This window comes from Solenopsis invicta, chromosome 16, assembly GCF_016802725.1.
Source record: "Solenopsis invicta isolate M01_SB chromosome 16, UNIL_Sinv_3.0, whole genome shotgun sequence".
Taxonomy (NCBI): domain Eukaryota; kingdom Metazoa; phylum Arthropoda; class Insecta; order Hymenoptera; family Formicidae; genus Solenopsis; species Solenopsis invicta.
In genome coordinates, this window is record NC_052679.1 from 6,043,174 (window position 1) to 6,062,156 (window position 18,983).

Here is an 18,983-nt window from a genome sequence, read left to right on the forward strand (position 1 = left end):
TGTTTTCTCTTTTGAAAATGTAAGAAGACTTGAAATGTTTTCGATTACTCTGACGGTACTGGCAGGCATTCGTTAATTCTATTACGGAAATATGAACTTATTGCTTTCAGAAAACTGAATATGAATTAATGTATTAAATCTAAATGTATCAAATATTATATTTCAATGAATTGTTTAATTTTCGAGATCAAATTATTGTTTAATTTTTGCAAGGTATTCAATATCACATCACCAGAGTTGTTAATGGATAGTATATCCTATGCAATTATTGCCGACATGGAACGTATTTATTAATATTGATTTAACGAGCTCGTAAGTGTAATTAATTATTGAGTATTAAGTTCAATTATCAATCTCATACGAGACTATATGCAAATATAAATTTACTAGGTAGTTAATGATTTTCAGCCTACTTCCAAAAAGCAGAAAGATATCAATTTTATAAACAAAAATAACAACGGTAATGTGAAGGTTTAGAAAAATCAGTCATGTAATAATTGTCAAAAAAATTCACGATTAATTATGTTTGATAACTTATAGTGCTATTACTTTTTTGAAAAATAAAAAATTATCATGATAATGCAGATAATGCAGGTATTGAGCTGATGATCTCAGTAATCGAACATGTAATCTGATACAGAGCCAAGATTGTTGAATTTTTTATTATAATTGAACAATTTTAATATTATAAAAAATACATTTAAAATTAATAAATTTCCATGAGTCCAACTCTAGACATGTTCGGTCAAATTTACCTTAATAATCACAGGAGGAGAACAATTTTATAGTCATCTGAAACTTTAGCTTAATACAGCACACAGAAAATAATTTTATTTTGGGCCATTAAAATAATTATGTAGGACGTCCAAGCGTGATAACGTTGCTGCAAAAAGGTTTGATATTCTGCTAACTAAACTAAACATTTGATGCTAGTTTGTAAATAGTTCAACATCATTATTTTCAAATCTTTATTTCAGCAAAATTGTTCTTTCCGTGCATAAGAGCGATAGAAGAGAGAAAATTATGTTTAAAAACGCGACATAAATTTTTCAACAAATTAAATAATTAGTTGAAGAATTTGCGTTGATAATAAAATTTAATATCTAATGCATAAAAAAAATTAGTATCAAATCAACAATTCATTGCTTCATATATAAGCAAGAATATAAAATCTTGAAAGAATTTGATAGTTTTAAACGGACATAATTTGCTAACAAGATAAAAATATAAAATTCTTTCAAGAAGATTTTATATTCTTATATATAAAACAATGAATTGTTGATTTAATACTAATTTTTATCTGTGTGATCTATTGCAGACTTTGGAAAATAGTGCGGTAGCCTCGTACATTGTAATTCCGTGCCTCTCGTGATTGGAAGCTGTTTACGAAAAGATGGCAGGGTGATAGAACCGATTTTTATCGTACGATCAAAGAGCCTACGTGTCAACATATTGCGTAGAACGATCGTGCATCCCATCAAACAACAACGGATATTTTGAAACATTGCGGTCAGCCCTAAGTGGTTCGAGCACGCGAAAGCGTCGCTCTCGATTTTCGCGATGTCAACGCTCTCGCAATCGCGATCGCCCTCGCCTCGGTGCTTGTTATTCGAGCGCGTCCACTAGGAAGTACGCAACGGCGGCAATCGTACTCGTTTTGCGGCCTTAATTGGACATCGAGTTAATAAGAGCACCGAACTGTCCAGAGAACGCGCGTGCCTATGTGCGTGCGTGCATGCGTGCCTGCGTGCGTGCACGTACAAAAGAACGAAACGAGAATAAAAGAACGTCTCGAACGGAATGCAGCTCGCGACAATGCAACGTCGGTTCCGACCCGCGAAGTCCGATGGAAACTCGGACTTCTTGAAGATACTTAATTCGCCAATCTCCCTTCGAGTCACGCAGTCGACATTAACTCGTATATTAATCAAGTCGCAACGGTTTATTAACGTATACAGATTCATAGTTTCTTATTGTTGTTGATTGCGAAAATTTACACTTTATTGTTACGCATAAAATCGCGATTTCATTTTTTTTTTAAGATATTATTCGAGTTACTCCGAGAAGCCAACTTCATATGAATTTTTTTAATTTCTGCACCTGAGCATACACTATCAGTCAACGTATATAATCTTATCACTACTTTTTAATTTTTTGTGAAGTTAAGACTGCAGCGCAGACTCTTGCATGACGCATAATGTGTGATGCATAAAAGAATCAATCGATCAGAATTTTTTTACTCGACAAAAAATGGTCTTGCAAGTACAGCCACAATTTTTGACTGCGAAAAATGAACTAAGATAGGTGATAAATATTTAGTAAATATTGTGATATCACATAAGTTTGATATTTAACCAACCTAAATAACAAAGCTAGAATTTATACCTGAATCGTTTGTAGAAGAAAATTTTTCTATGGCGCCTATTCATGTCAAGGCTAATCATACTTGTTATAAAATTTCACTGGCAATGAGACCTGAATTTCTAGAAGGTATTGTTTTGCTTTTATGTTTTACTATAAAATCTATACGTAACAATATTTTCAACAGATACAAAAAATAGGGATAAATTTTTTTCTGACATCTAGACATCTACACTAAGAGAAAAAAAAACACTAATTTTAATAAATATTTGTTTGAATAGTCGCAATGAAATATTTATGCCCATTTCCACCAATGTAAATTAACTTGGATCTCAGTTTAACTTACTCCTTATCTTTCTCCATTTCTTAGAACTAAAGACAGATAAAGAGTAAGTTAAACTGAGATCAAAGTTAATCTGCATTGGTGAAAATAGGCATTACTCAATAAAACATTGATAGTAATAAAAATTAAATTACTGGCTCTTGTACTAAATAAATATTTATTCGCATTTAGTAAATATTTCATTACAACTATATTTATCAAACAAATATTTATTATTTAGTAATTTGTTCTCTCAATAAACCTACGTCGGCGAAACATTTTTTTAAGTGTCATTTCCCTTCCCAGGATAGAAATAAAAGACTCTATCGGTTAATTCTTTTCTTCTCGATGCTGATTTGTGAGACGCTACTCTGACATGGTGAAATTCAAGGCTCATTTCACCATGGTCACATGGCGGGACAAGTATTATCGGTATGTGTCAACGAAATGTATGTATACGGCTACCTGTTGAGGCTCCTGGCTCTTCTGGCAATTGTATTTGGCGAGGACAGCCGGATTCAAGCGACCGCGACGTATCGCTGTCAGCGTCGAACGTGTGTTCATCGACGACATCGTGTCGACGTTTATCCGATCGCTTACAACGGATCAAATTACACCTCGATCGTTTCACTTTCACGAGTACGAATTATCAATGCGAATAAGCCGACGACTCGCCGTGTGCATATATTATACGAAACACCGAGGAACCGCGATCGGGAACGGAAGTTCGACCGACGCGAGTGCGCGACCACTGCAGAGCGCAATTTTCTCACGTAATTCAATCACCTCTTAATCGTTAACACGCCTATAGCGAAACGGGATTGGCCGATGAAAGTCCGCCGGGAAGGGTTTTTATCTGCTTGCGACTTTAAATCGGCGGTTTCGAGCCGGAACGGCCTGTGTCGTGTTCTGCGGTTTCTTCAAACCTTATACACATCTCATATACTTTGAGGAATAAATTTATAAAATTATATTCAATAAAAAATTTAAAAGTAGGAGAATCAACGTGGTATGAAAAATAAATAATGAGTTACTTCCATCTCTCCGCTTCTTCCCAGTTTCTAAAAGGTTTGTTCGCGTCGCATGCTCCTACTCGCTCCAACATGTACGTACACTGAGAGAAAAAATTCTAGTGGCGGCAACTATAAGGGGACAACCATACCAATTTAGTTAATAGAATTATAATTTATAGTTAAGCGAATTATATTATAGTTATTGCAACTAAATTAGTGATTAAGAGAACTAATAAAAAATAGTTGCAATATACTATCTAATATATTAATTACAATTATTTTTTATTAGTTCTTTTAATCACTAACTTAGTTGCAGTAACTATAATATAGCTCGCTTAACTATAAATTATAATTCTATTAACTAAATTAGTATGGTTGTTCCCTTATAGTTGCCGCCACTGCAATTTTTTCTCTCTGTGTACTTATGCTGTAATTGGTGGCAAAAAAAATCCAAGTGATTCGAGTGTTCTCGGAACATGCGACGCAAACAAGGCTAAAGCCAGAGAAGTCGCGGATATTTGTCATTTGAAAAGTGGGTCGCGATCCATATAAGTTTGGGAAATTTATGCGTTCTAGAATATTTGACAGAAATCCATTTACACACTTTGTACGTTTATATATATCAGTTTCTCAATAAATCACGTCAAATGCTTTCGACAATATTGCAAATTAGTATTGATTTCGCCGCGTCTCGGAGGAAATTATGCAAAATCTCTTTCGACAACACTTTCGGCCAATCGCCATTGAAACGTTGAACTTGAGCGGCGCGATATTGATATTGCGAACACGAAGTCGACTTCAGTCGACTTCAACGTTCCGACGATCGGAATGCGACTAGCCTTATCAAAGAGAGAGAGACAGAGACTCACCGCTGTCGTAGTGACCAATGTGACCGTGACGCCAGTGACGTCGTCGCAATTGTCGTCGTCGTCGTCGTCGTCGTCGTCGGAGTCGTCCGTGCGGCCGTCCAGCATCCGTACAGCACCGGAAACAGACCAGAGAAGTGGATGGGACGTAGGATACAGGGGGAGACAGGATTTTAGCACCGCGATAAGAATGATAAGGAATGAGGGTCGTCCGGAACGCGAGGAAGGAGAGGGAGAAAAGTTACATTAGAATTCTCTATTTCTCTATTCCTGCATTAAAATAAATGTCTTATATTTAACATTTTTCTTATCATAGTTTGCCGTTATAATCTTAAAGTCATATAGTTTTTTAATTACGCCAATTTATTCCGATTAAATGTTTTTATTAATATATACGGAAAAAAAATTCGTATCAAATTAACAAAATTTATTGTTTCATCTACAAGCAAGATTATAAAATCTTTATAATTTATAATTTTAAACAGACATAATTTGTTTACATGAAAAACAATTTTCTCTGCACATAAGCAAATTACGTCTGTTGATGATACGTCTTAAGATGATAAATTCTTCCGAGAAGATTTTACATTCTTGCTTATATATGAAACAATGAATTATTGATTTAATACTAAGTTGTTTTCTGTGTACCAGTAAATTGAAAAAAAAAAATGACTGCATATCTATCGACATCGACATTTTCTCCTTACAACTAATTGTTGCTAATGGTTTAAGCAACCTAGCGTTTACGTATCGTCGAAACAGAATAATTACTCTACAGCTGCGCGGTAAAATGAGTCCCCTCGAGAGTTTAAATTCAATAATAAGAGCAAACTCGCTGATTCCATTTTCTTTCAAAAATTAGATTCAATCTCTTTAGAAGCAAACTACATCAGGAGAATCTTCATAATACTCAAGACGCAATACTTATACATAAATGTTGAGCAATAATATAAGAATATAATTATAAAAAAAAATGACAAATGATTTTAATGAATAAGAAACAACGACAATGAGTTTAAGTTCAATTATAAGAACAGACTCACCGACTCCATTTTCTTTCAAGAATTAGATGCAGCCTCTCTAGAAGCAAGCTATCAGGAGAATTCACCAACGCAATATTTAAGATGCAATATTTAAGCATAAATGTTGGAGAGAACATTGTGAGAATCTAAGAATTGCAATGATCACAAAAACGATGACAATCTTCAAGTGAAAAAAAGGGGAAGAGAGATACAAGTAGAAATGAAGTCCTGCGTGAATCTTACGTGCGTCCTGCAGAGCGATCGTGGCAGCCTCCATCCTGATCGTCCGTCCGATATCTTCGACGTTATCGTCAAACTCTTTCGCGGTGAATCGCGTGAGTGACTATACGCGCTGCACCGAGGGGTGCCATCGACCGAAATAGATTTTCCAAAAGTTACGGGTTCCGGCGGGGTTGGAATTCACGTGTCACGCGATACCGCGGCACCGATCATGGATTAAACGCGTCGGCGGATAAAGCGGCGGAAAATCTCGGGCGAGTTTGAATGGCACGATCGCGATTTCGGTCCACATTCGATCGAGAAATGTCGATTAAATGCGCGATTTCAAAGACGCAATCTTGACAGAAGCATCGGGCTATCGAACCGAAGTATCTGCGGTCCGGTTTCGAAGTATCTACGGAGATTAAAGAGTCTAGATATTAAATGCTTCACCGATTCGAGAAGATCGGGGAATTTGAGAATGTTGAAATATGCGAATGTAGAAAACGACTGATTTAAGTGATTCTCTGCCTCCGGCGAATTATCAGGAAACGAGAAGGGATCGGATGTTGGCGGATAATCGCGACGTCCCCGATCCCGATGAGATCTCGCTGACCTCTCGGGTGTGATTGGCGCGTTTTTCGCGAGCGAAACCAGTGCGTTCAGCACGATAAAGCCTAGGATCGCCGATGCGATGCGGAAGATGAACGTGGACGACCGCGTGTTCGCGTGTCGGATACGCGAGTCGCACTAAAGGCAACGTCGACTCGCGATCGCTCGGGACCTCTTTCACGTGCGACGAAGAAGCGCTCTCTTCTATCCTCGCCCATCGTCCATGCCCTCCGCCATCGCTCTCCTACTTTCCTCCTCTCGCATTCCTCCCCCTTAATCGATTAAGAGAATTGATTCTTTAACCCTGCAGAGAATTCCTCTCGCTCGTATTTTCGAGCGTCTCTAGCAGGGGTCTTACACGGTCAATAATATCGTCGGTAGCGACAAATGTTGACAATATATTACTGACCGTGAGCGGTTAATATTGATGGATTGATGTAGAATATTGACAGTGATCTAAATTTCTTGATTCGAGCATCAGCATCAGATAAGGGCGTTGACAAGGATACTGATTGTCCAACGAAAATGAATTGAAATGGATAGAAATGAACTTACTCTGACATTTTCAAAGTTGCGCTTCAAATTTTTCAAATTTATTTAAATCCAAAAATAATGCGAATTTAATGACGGATAGCCCACTTCGTATTTCAATTCATTTGAATTCAAAAATAATGTAACGGGAACATGAATCCATCCGAATTCAATTTACTTTAATATATTTAAATCCATTTAAATCCAAAAATACTCGGAGACTCTAAAGCGCCAACTCAGATCAGTTAAAATAAATTGCAATTTTCAATTGAATTATTTATTTTCGACTGCCGGGTGTAAAAAAAGGGACGAGGCAGTATTTTTATCAGCACAATTCTAATCATGAATAATTAATGTAATCGCAGAAATAATATTGAGCCGGGCGCACAATTAAGGAATATTAGGAATGGAAATTAAAATTTTAGAATCTTAGTAAATATCAAACAGTTTTCTTAATGAATATTAAACGTAACGCATGGATACGAATAAGACGTAAGACATAAATGTGTGTAATACAAGGTACAACTTATTATTTATCCATACACAAAAAGAATGATTTTGTTGAAGTATCTAAACATTTAGCTGGATACAGATCTGAAAATAATTTTATTGAACCATCAAAATAATTGTGTTATGTTTAAACATGATGAGCAATGTTGCAAAAAATTTTAACACTTAGCAATACAGTTTAAGAGTCCAACATAATTATTTTAATGTCTAATAAAATTATATCAGATTTATATCCAACTGCATCTTTAAATACTTTAGCAAAACCGTTTTTTTTTTTTTTCGTGTAGTGTTCATTAAGGAAACTAATTCCGAAAATCTAATACTCGATTATTGTGCGCAGGTCGTACAATTTAGGTCGTATAAATATTGATACACACTGTCAGTATTACTGATTAAATAATATTACTGATCAGCGTTATTGATCGTGTAGGGCTCGTATAACGGTAAGATGGTAAAACCTCCGTAAATATTGCCGCGTCTAGTAGGAACTTTACATCTGCAATATAATACTGATTATAATAATAATACTAATTAATAATATTGAATCAGTAGTACTGACAATATATATGTATTTTTGTAATTTGACATGATCAGTATTATTGATCGTGTACACTGAAAAAAAATTACTAAATTTCAATAAGTATTGTTTTGTATATTTGCAAGAAAATATTTACTAAATATAAATATTTATTTAGTAAAAGGGCGACTAATTAAATTTAATTATCAGTTTTCTTTAATTGACTAAATAATTACGTACTGCCAGTAAATATTTTCTTGCAAATATACAAATAAATATTTATTAAAATTTAGTAATTTTTTTTCAGTGTAAGATCCCTATTACAGCTTTGTCATACAGCATCGTTGTTCCTGAAGCATCTGATCATAGAAAAATATCATTCTCCTGTTAAAAAAAAGCGATACTTAATTTTTAGTTTTCTTCTTTTAAATAACGATTACTTCTGCGAAAAATATTATTTTCTTAACAATAATCTTAAAACACATTTATCATTTACTTGAAACAATAAGTAATATTTATCAAAAATAAACTTCTGTGTACGCGTAGAAAAATACATTTGAATTAAACATTTCATTATGTGTGTAAAATATAAATTCCTTTTTTGGTATACAAATTTTTCTAATTTTTTATTGCCAAGAAAATATTCTTTTTTAAAGGTAATCCTTGCCTACGAAAAAAACTAAACGCTTTTCTCAGCAATAAAATTTTTCTATGTACTTATTAAAATACAAAGTAGAATGGACACGTTTCATCAAACTGTAACTGTATTTACAGCCGTGATAATTTAAAGATATATATTTCACGTTGCACATTATACAGATTGCAGTGTTAAATGTGTTTGCTATATAACTTTCGTGTCAGGCCTCTTCCTATCGCGACCGATTGGGAACAGACGTCCGTGAAAATAGAGACGCTTTATCTATGCAGGACCAACACAACAGGCAACGACTATACAATCTTATCTCAATGGGAAACTAATCGGATGACGTCGTGTGCAAATAGCGTGAATAATTATTTCGAACGGGCGAGGACGGAAACTATATATGAAACGAGTAACAAGGATCTATTTCGGGATAACGCTTAGACATTTGTTATCTGTAACAGCGTGACTCTTTTCATTTCAATTGAAGGAATTTAAGAGAATTTTAGCATTCTCTCTCCAAGAGCAACGCGGTTAGTTCCGAATCTTTGAAGAGTCAACTTTAGAATTCTCAAATTCTTAGGGCGACCTTCTGCGGGGAATAAGAATTTCCGAATATAAACAGAATTTTCATTTCTCAAAAATAGAATGTGTACACTGAACAAAATTGACGAAGAACTAAAATATTTAGTGCGATGCGTTCAATTAGAGACTGAGTTGATTCAGTTAATTCTTGATTTTTAAAACAAAATTTTAATGACTGATATGAATGAAATATATCTTTTTTTTGCGCAACTAAATAACAAATGTTGAATCAATCCAACGTTTACTTTAATGTTTCTTTGATTCAACGTATCGGACTAAATATTTTGCTTTTCCCACAAACCTTTTTTTTTCAGCGTAGATTATATTTATGAGAAATGAAAATTCTGTTTATATTCAGAAATTCTTATTCCGCGCGGTAGATCGCCCTAAGAACCTGAGAATCCTAAAATTGACTCTCCAAAGACCCTAAGATTCAGAACCAACTAAATATTTTAGTTTGTCAACAAATTTTTGTCTGGGTATTAATCTAAAAGTTAAACGAAACGAAGTAACTAGTCTCGAATTTTCAACACAACACGGCTCTTTGAAGAGTCTATAGATTTGTTCGCGTCGCATGCTCCAAAAGCACTTGGATCACTTGGATCACTTGGATCACTTTTATCATCAATCACAGCATTATAACTAATGCTGTGATTGATGACAAAAGTGATCCAAGTGATCCAAGTGCTCTTGGAGCATGCGACGCAAACAAACCTTATTTCTAATTCTCAGATTCCTAGGATGACCTTCTCCGGAGTATAAGAATTTCTGAATATAAACAGAATTTTTATTTCTCAAAAATAGAATTTCTGAATTTCAAACTTGAATAAAACAATGTAATTAAATTAATAATTATAAGTAAATGTTCTCAAATTCCGACTGGAATTCTCGTAGCTCTAATTTTTTTTCAGGACGCTACATTTCTGGGGATGTTCGAGTGGCACCGTAGAAATTCTTTTCCGTTCCGCACGTTACAAATTAATCGCACAATTGACAGAATCATTCAATGGGATTTATCTCACTTTCACCATTCGCAACCTCACGTGACGACCGTAGAAGGTTACGCGAAACGGCGATTGAAGGAGACCGTCAACGTCAACTTTTTATACCCAAACCGCTGACGTTTACGTTAGTCATAATAGAAAACCGTAGACAATAGTGCTCGCGGTAGACAATACAAAAAATAAGTATCGGTATTGTTTACCGCGTAGATACGAAGCGGGCGAACAAAGATGGCCTCCGAAAATCGGACACCTGTTAAAATCAACTGCACCGCGTACGCGGCAAGAATATATAATTCAAAGATACAAATTTTATCACATAAAACAGTAGATTAAGTCAGTTGACGAAGGTTAATGGAAACTCAGCGCTTACCTCCACGCTCTTCGTCACTCCCACTCTTTCTGCAACGAAACACGAGAGAGAGAGAGAGAGAGACACGAATTGAAACTGACGTTACTAGAGATGAATGCTCCAGATTGCCCCAATCTTTCTTCTCAATTCGTACTGCGGTTACAGCAGCCGCATAGAAAGAGGACGAAAAAGGAAAACGGCGCTGACGAGATCTAATTAATCCGAGCTACTGAGGGAGAGAAGGGGAGGCGGGGGAGGACGAGTGTAACCATTAAACAGTTAAATTGGTAGGTTAGGTCGGTCCGCGGCATATCGACCGGCCACGCCGTATTGACGACGAAATTTGGCGGCTCCCAAAATGGTCGGCGCCGTGTACCTCCTGTTGTCTAGCTCTCACCTGTCGGAAGAGACGGGAAGGCGAGGGAGAGAGAGAAAGAGAGAAAGAGAGAGAGAGAGAGAGAGAAGAAACACACGGGGAACGACGCGTCGTCGTTTCTCGTTTCTCACTTACCACTTCGCTGCATCGTCGTTCCGCGGGGACGTCACAGTGGTTGCTCATCGAGCATAATCCTCCGTTCGTGGACAACGTGGGTAAACGACCACCGGCGTGCTTTCTCACATGCCACACGCGCGCACACGCGCGTACTCGCGAAGCGGCGGCGAGACGGGACGAGGATGCGACCACCGGGCGATCGGAGCGAACGCGAGAACGCCGACGCTCCGGCACACGCCGACACGGACACCGCACTTTTCAAATATTCGCGTAGCCAGCTCTCACGCACGACGATTCGAGCGCGACGCTTGCGCACGAACGATAACGGACACGACGCACTACCACGCACTGCCGCCGCCCGCCGCTGTCAGCCGCTGTCGTCGTCGAGCAAGATGGCGGACTATCGCGCCCCGCGCCCCGCGACGACCATGCGCGAACCACCTGCCGCCATCTGCCGACGCCTGCCGAAAGTAACCGAGAGCCGCCGACGAAAATTTTCGTCGCGCTTTAGTCAATGTTGACCTCATCGCGACAATCCTCGGTTCCTCGGATTGAAGATACGCTGATAAACAATGCTTGACTGCGACGAGGACGTGCAGTCTCGGCTTTTAGGCTATGAGAAAGGCCTGCTGCTTCGTTCAGACTCCAGGATCGTCTCTCGGGAGGCGACGCTCCGTCTCATCGGGATCTCCGAGAATCCGCGCGGTTCTCTTCCAGAAATGGAGAAGAGCTGTATGAATTACTCCGAAAAAATTCAGCATCTGACCGACGAGCAGATAAGCAAGCGCGCCGTTTGCTGTCGTCACTGGTCGTCACTTCGCCGATACGGAGACAGCATTTTTCAAATATTCGCGTAACCAGCTTTCACGCACGCACGACGATTCGAGTGCGACGCTTGCGCAGAAACGAACGCGACCGCGACGCATCACCGCATCACCACGCACTATCGCCGCCGCCAGCGTCATAGAGCAATATGGCGGACTCTCGCGCCGCGTCGGCCGCTCGTGTGGCGACCAGCGAGTTCCCTCTACGCTACCTGTAGTCTATGGTCGAAGCCGGGTTCTGCCGAACAGCGCTACGTGAGCATTCGAGCTCTTTTTGTCGTCGAGTTACATGCATGTGCCCACACACATGCCCGCGTGTCAGTAGAATCAGTGCGTCTTTAGAATGTATTACATCATCCTTGTAACTCTTGTTGTATCACTAATGTTATCAATATTAATACATCAACTTTCTGGTTAACAGTAACAACGCGTACCATATTAATTACGACCTAACATATTTCCCGGGCATTATAGCCCACGCGAGTCATCTACCGCCATCTGCCGACGCCTGCCGAAAGTGACCGAGCGCTGCCGATCACGTGACGCACGCCGGAAAGAGGAGCGCGACCGCGCGACGGTGTTTTTAAGGTTATGTATTTGGAAACGCAATTGGGTACAGGTGAGCGAACGTTTTCCAAAGTTGACATGTGATTGTCGTGATAAGGTCAAAATGACTTTAAAAATGTTCACCGAGCGTCAGTTAAAGTTAACCTTATCGCGACAATCGTGGTTACTCGGATTGAAAACAAGTTGATGAGTAATTGTTGACAAACATGCTTGACTGCGACGAGGACGCGTAATCTCGGCTTTTAGGCTATGGGAAGGGCCTGCTGCGTCCAGGATTGTCCTTCGGGAGGCGACGCCCCGTCTCACCAGATCCCTAAGAACCCGGCTCTCTTCCAGAAGTGGAAGAGCTTGATTTATTCCGAGAAAATTCAGCATCTGACCGACGAGCAGATAAGCAAGTGCGCCGTTTGCTACCGGCACTTTGCCGACGATGACTATCTGTTGACGTTCAGAGTGAGGAAGTTGAAACGCGGTGTCGCGCCTTCTTTAAACCTGCCGAACAAGCCGGATTCCGGCGTGTCTACGATTAAAATCGAGCCGCAAACATCGGGTACCGAAAACATGAGCATGTTTACTGTGAAGGAAGAGGTAGAATTGACGGATAGGCAAAGAATAACGAGAGTCCCGGATACGTCTCAAATTGTATTATTTGAGGACACTCCGGAAGAGCCCGAATTCTGCTTGTTCGACCAGCCAGATAAATGTACTGAGCAAACTAATTCACCAGTGGAAACGCACACAAAATCAAATTGTAGAGATGAGTTGTTGAAGAAAAAACGAAAATTATCCGCGGCGCTGTTACCTTTGCTGCGACGTAAGCGACAGGCTAAGCAATACGAAAAAACGCCTACGATACAAAAGCTGTTATCTTGTCTCACGCCTACCGAAATAGCGTTTATCAAAGCCAAAATACGAAAGTCCAAGTACTCTCCGAGAGTGTACGTGAAAATGTATCATAATATTGCAAAGACGAAAGCTCTTTACCAGTTAAATTCGGTATAAAAAATTTGTGGGATGAAATTGCACCGAATGTTAATTATATATTAATGTTACATATTAATATATATTAATATATTATATATTTAATTTATAATATATACTTATATATTTATATAATATCTATTTAATATATAAACATATAATAGTACATAATATATATTATAATTTCCTAATAATTATATATATTATATACTAGCATGCTCATATATATATTTTTTTATATTTTTTTATAAATAATTAGATATGTCACAGGAAAGGGCGCATTTGGTTGTTAACTTAATATGATATTTAACGTTTTAAACGATAGCTTATAGTCTCTACTCACAGAATCTGGTGCTAACTCTACTTCCAAATGAGCCCTTTCCTACGATATGATTTCATTGTACAGTGAAGCTGCAATTGACGAGTTTGGCTCAGAAAAGGTTCAGACAGAAATCGGATGTAGAATTGCAGCATTATGTCGATACAACGGTAGTTTTACTGTATTTTTAAAAACGAATACATGAAATATACATTTATATATTATATATGTATAATTGGTAGAAGGATTGTATTATTCTCTGAATAGATCTCTGAATGCTATCTTACCGCTAACGACGTCGCAGAGAGTATAACATATCCTTTCTGAACACATAATCTTGACGGGGATTATTCAGTTGAGCACTTTACTCGCCGGTGACGAATACTTTTTTTTTTTACTACGCGAGAAGAATCTCTATACTGACAATAATCCGATTATTCGCCGTTTGGGAAACGCGCCGATAATCGATTTTTCGGGGAGGAAGGGAAGGGGGTGGGGAGGATAAAAAGCCGAATTATAGTAAAAATCAGAAGTACACAGTGAAAGTTATACTCTTTAGGATCGGTTGTGCAAAGTGTTCCCGAGCGTAACATACATCCAATACGAATTACGTTGAAAAATAGTTCTCGCTTAATTAACACACTTACGTTAATCTCTATACATCTTATCGATTTATTCTGGAGGTGCTGAATGCCACGTGCTTTGGTTTCTCTTTTCAGGTACGATACTTTATTCTTTTTTTTTTTCCTCTCTACATCCACTAATTACGAAATTGCAATTTAGAACGTGCTTGGTTCTACGACCGATCTCAAAGAGTTCGTATTCGACGTTCGTAATTTAGGAATACTTTCCCTTTAGTTGCATACATTGAGAAAAAAATAGTCAACTTGGCTCAAATTTTTCGACTCGATCCAATTTCTTCACTTCAAATATTTTTATATTTAAATTAAATAAATGCTGAAATTGAAGTTCAAACATTTTATATATTTAAGTACATAAATACTTGATCTGAAGAAATTTAAGTTGAAAAATTCAATCAATTGCACAACTTTTTTCCTCAACGTATCGTTATCCACAGACTATTTTCCGATGCGGTGCGTTCCAATTTACAGTTTTCCTCCCACGGTTTGCTTTTTTTTCCCCCGATAGATTCAATAGTTTCAAACTTTAAGATTAAGAGATTAAAAAGTATGAATTTCGAGTCTCGACAGAAAAAAAAGCGAGAGTCGATGTAAGCTTTCGATTAAAATTGAAATCTTCGAAATCTGTCTTGAACGCGTTCCTTTCATCGTCGTCCAATCAATGGACGCTGAATTTGCTTGATCGCCGGCTCGCGTAGCGCTATACATGTAGTAGATAACTGAAGTAGCGGATAGAAGACAGTCTTTTTGCCTCGCGAGCGCGAGGAGACGGATCAGAAGAAGATTTAAACGGGAAGTCCGTCTACCGCGAGGTCGCTCTTTTGAAATCCGTATGAATGAAAATCGTGAATATAAGTGAAAATCGTCTTACATCTTGCATGCGTGAGAGGCATCCAAAGGGAAAGTGCGGAAACGAACGTATGGAACATCCGTAGTTGTACCATAGCGGCGCGTTTATCCGGTTTTAGGTCGCTTTTTAGGCCGTGTGCGGGGGTTTTGATTTTCGTTTCCCTAAAATAGCACTTTCGCGCGTGCCATCGCCCTTCTGAATATTCATTCTGAATCGACTTGGCCGTTTAATACGAACGATTCGATAAATAAACGCGCCCCTGCACGGTACGGGAGCAGTTTGTGCGTTGTGATACTCGTGATCGATAAAATCGATGGGTACGCGGCTGCCTCTCTCTCGGAATACGCGCGTTTGGACGAGTTATATATAAACGCTGATCAACATCGGAGTGTGCACTACATAATTTGATTGTATGTCGCTTGGCGCGATGTTGATCGACTCTGGCATTATGTATTCCCGGCAATGTGGAGCGGAGCGCGAAGCGGAAAATAGAACAGAAATTACCATCAAATAATTGATTAAAAAGTTTAAAAGCGAAAACGATCTGAATGGCATTCCGATCGCGCGAACAAAACGCAAGGAAAGATCTATTCGTTCATTTTTTTATTATTTTTAAATAAATTATATTTAAATAAATTTTCTTGAGAAAGAATTTGATAATCTTTAACAGACATAATTTGCTTTTAGATACGTAAAGAAAGAAAATTTCTTTATGTTAAATTATGTCTGTTAAAGATTATCAAATTCTTTCGAAAAGATTTTATATTCTTGCTTGATTTGGTACCAATTTTTCTCTGTGTAACGATAGTCGAAACGATGTTAAAAAGGAAACAATGTATGTACGATGATACAAATATACAGTACTACACTGAGAGAAAAAAAATTACTAAATTTTAATAAATATTTCTTTGAATAGTCAATGAAATATTTACACTAAATGTAAATAAATATTTATTTAATACAAGAACCAGTGATCTTAATTAAGTATTACTTTTTTTATTCAGTAAATGTTTATGTATCGTAAGTAAATATTTCATTGCAATTATTCAAATAAATATTTGTTGAAATTTAGAAATGTTTTCTCTGAGTGTATATTTCATACCATAAATAAATGGCAAATACATATTTATGATACAAAATATATCATAAACATATAAATTATTTTAAACAAATCATCTTTTATAAGTACACGGAAAGAACAATTTTGCTGAAATACAGATCCGAAAATAATTACGTTGAAACATTGAAAAAGTTGTATAAGATGTTTAACTCGGTTGTTATAATGTCAAAACTGTTTACAGCAACATTATCATGCTTGGACGTCCTATGTAATTATTTTGATGGCCCAATAAAATCATTTTCTGATTTTTATCTAATTTTTAATTTAGATGCTGTAGTAAAATTGTTCTTTTCATGCATAATAAATATAATATAAATATATAAAATATGGATATAAAAAATATAAAAATATATACGCTCTCTTGCCTCGATCGTCTCGTTCGACGATCATTCGGCAATCGCGATCGATCTTTCTTCCGAGGGATCTCGGATTTGGGTCGCGAAAAAAGGAGTGCGTCCAAACGCGGTTCTATACTTAAACGAAATGCGTGTCGTGCGTACATCTACCTCGTTAATTCTTGATACGTGTAAATGATTGTCCGTGATTGTCCGTGATTGCAGAATAATCACACTTCAACATCTCTCCACCGTGAGTTTCTCCGTTTTGTATGCCTATTTCAAAGTACGCGAGAAAAGGGGGTTGGAAGGGAGAGAGGCAGGTGGAGGCCTGTCTCCTAGAACCGCCTTGTATTACTTTCTCAAGCGTATATATATATGTGTAACGGGGTGTGCTTAACGTTAAGGACACTTAACTTTGTATAATCTTACGCCATTAGTTAGAATAATAATCACACACACGAAGGAATGTCTTTTTTTTCGCTTTTTCTTTTTTTAATCCATTAGCTTTGGAATTGCAGACGGGAAGCGGGATCTCGAAATCGGCGCGACGTCGATAGATCATTCCGACTTTCCGATTTGCGGTTCCGCGACCGCGAAGACGGGTGTAGGAAGCGACGAGTCATCGTCGAATCGGGGTGTTTGTCCGAGAAACGAATTTTCTTTCACGACTACCGTCCTTTTTTTCATGCGATAGCGCAGCGGCAACGGGAAAGATTCGAATCTTTTATCAATGAAACTTCCATCGATCATTTCGCGCCCGGGCAAAAAATGTCGACACATAAGTCGAAGTTTTTAGCGTTACGTGCTCCGAATACATTAGCCTTTAATCGGGTAAAGTGATACATGACTTCAAATGTCGTAAAGAATAGACTGAAAACGAATAAAATAACGAATAAAAAAACTAGTTTTTAGGACTCTAAAGCCCGCTTTACACAATCTACAATTCGCGACAGAACTCTATTTTATAATTTTATGCCGAAAAACATGTGGACAAACAAGACGCATGAAATATGCGCAGTGTATAAACATCCTTAGACTTAAAACTGACAAAACTACAATTTAAGCTACTTTGTATCGTAACCATGGCTTGATTCCATATAGAAAAAAATTAGTATCAAATGAACAATGCATTTGCTTACGTGAAGAAATTTTGTTTCTTTACGTAATGAAGGTAATGAATGAAAAAGTGGAAACAAAGTTTAAAGTCTCGTCTATCGACCGCTATTGACCAACTTCATTACTCAACTAAAATAAAATTGCACGAAAGTTTATTCAGGAAGGTCTCCCAGACCCCTTTGTGTGTTTAAGGATTAAGTGGTGAATTTTTTAATAACCATGTCGTATTTTTTAATAACTCATGTCAAAGAAAGAGAGAAACAATCGAATAGATATTCTATACATAATTTTTCTATATAGAAAATTAAAAAAATAAAATTCTATTTATAATTTTATAAGAAATATATGTAAACGTATAAGATAAAAGTTTATCATGGAAAGTTCTTTAAAAGTAACATTAGTTTCAATAATATCCACAATGATAATTCTGTCTCTCAAATTACAGATCTTGTAAAGTGGGCTTAACGTACCACCAGAACAAACATAATATTTACATTACTTTCAAAAACAAGGAATTTTGCGCGCAAAAGTCGAGAGAAAATTCATGCATGTTCGCGCGGAGCGAGAACGATAATTGGATGCATTCATGTCGATCAGTCACGATCGCAGAACAATGGGCCGTTGACATGACACCGGCCTTTGGCGGTTTCGGGCGCGAATTCGCGTTACGTGCATCGAAAGAAAGAGTCGATAATAGCTAACGAATGAAATAATGCCAATTAAACATTCGGTAGTTATCAACTCTTTTTTTTTCCCCCTCGTTTTTGCGACTCGCGATTCGATTAGGAGAATTACTGTGACTGAGCTTTATTCTCTCGTTTCCAGGGTGCAAAAAATCATCCTAGATCACTGTTCTCGGATTAAGAAGACTCAACCGATTGAGAATATGAGAATATGAGAATTCCTCGCAGATTACGTATGACTTTGCTCCGTAAGATAATTAAGGTTGCATGATACAGCGTCTGTTTTGCCTGGAAGCTACGCGAGCAAGTTGATCTCTACGTTTGTCTCCCTGGGATATGTAAAAGGTACGTAAATCCTAACGATATGTCCTGATATTTTTCCGAATATTCTGCCTCGCTGCCTCTATTCGTCCCTCGAATCGTATGACGATTAATTATTTTGTGGCTTTTGCAATTTACGTGTCCTTCGTGACAGTTTTAGAGATTAGTTAGGATGATCG

General features: G+C 37.6%; 2 protein-coding genes and 1 long non-coding RNA gene across 7 annotated transcripts in view; 2 read left to right on the top strand and 1 right to left on the bottom strand.

Moving 5' to 3' along the window:
• Positions 1 to 11,395, bottom strand: part of LOC105204796 (septin-7) — a 50,157-nt gene extending 38,762 nt beyond the window's left edge. Inside the window, exons 1-2 of one of the 5 annotated variants that reach the window (XM_026137486.2) lie at positions 11,063 to 11,395; positions 10,314 to 10,315 (exon numbers count right to left, since the gene is read on the bottom strand). In XM_026137486.2, the coding sequence (XP_025993271.2) occupies positions 10,314 to 10,315; positions 11,063 to 11,075 (15 nt within the window). In that variant the 5' untranslated portion in view covers positions 11,076 to 11,395. Of the gene's footprint in view, positions 1 to 3,148; positions 3,837 to 4,300; positions 4,522 to 4,565; positions 4,568 to 5,827; positions 6,552 to 10,313; positions 10,316 to 11,062 lie in introns of those variants that run through there. The other 4 variants (XM_039458651.1, XM_039458650.1, XM_026137485.2 and 1 more) reach the window with 4 other exon arrangements.
• A 729-nt stretch (positions 11,396 to 12,124) lies between these two features.
• LOC105204798 lies at positions 12,125 to 13,450 on the top strand. The gene is made up of 2 exons (XM_011174010.3): positions 12,125 to 12,487; positions 12,682 to 13,450. The coding sequence occupies exon 2, from the start codon at positions 12,685 to 12,687 to the stop codon at positions 13,435 to 13,437; it is 753 nt and encodes a 250-aa protein (XP_011172312.1). The 5' UTR covers positions 12,125 to 12,487; positions 12,682 to 12,684; the 3' UTR covers positions 13,438 to 13,450.
• Positions 13,451 to 16,628: 3,178 nt separating this feature from the next.
• LOC113004384 overlaps positions 16,629 to 18,983 on the top strand; it is a 29,646-nt gene continuing 27,291 nt past the window's right edge. The window contains exon 1 of the long non-coding RNA XR_005576545.1: positions 16,629 to 18,828. This is a non-coding gene — a long non-coding RNA (uncharacterized LOC113004384). The remainder of the gene's footprint in view (positions 18,829 to 18,983) is intronic.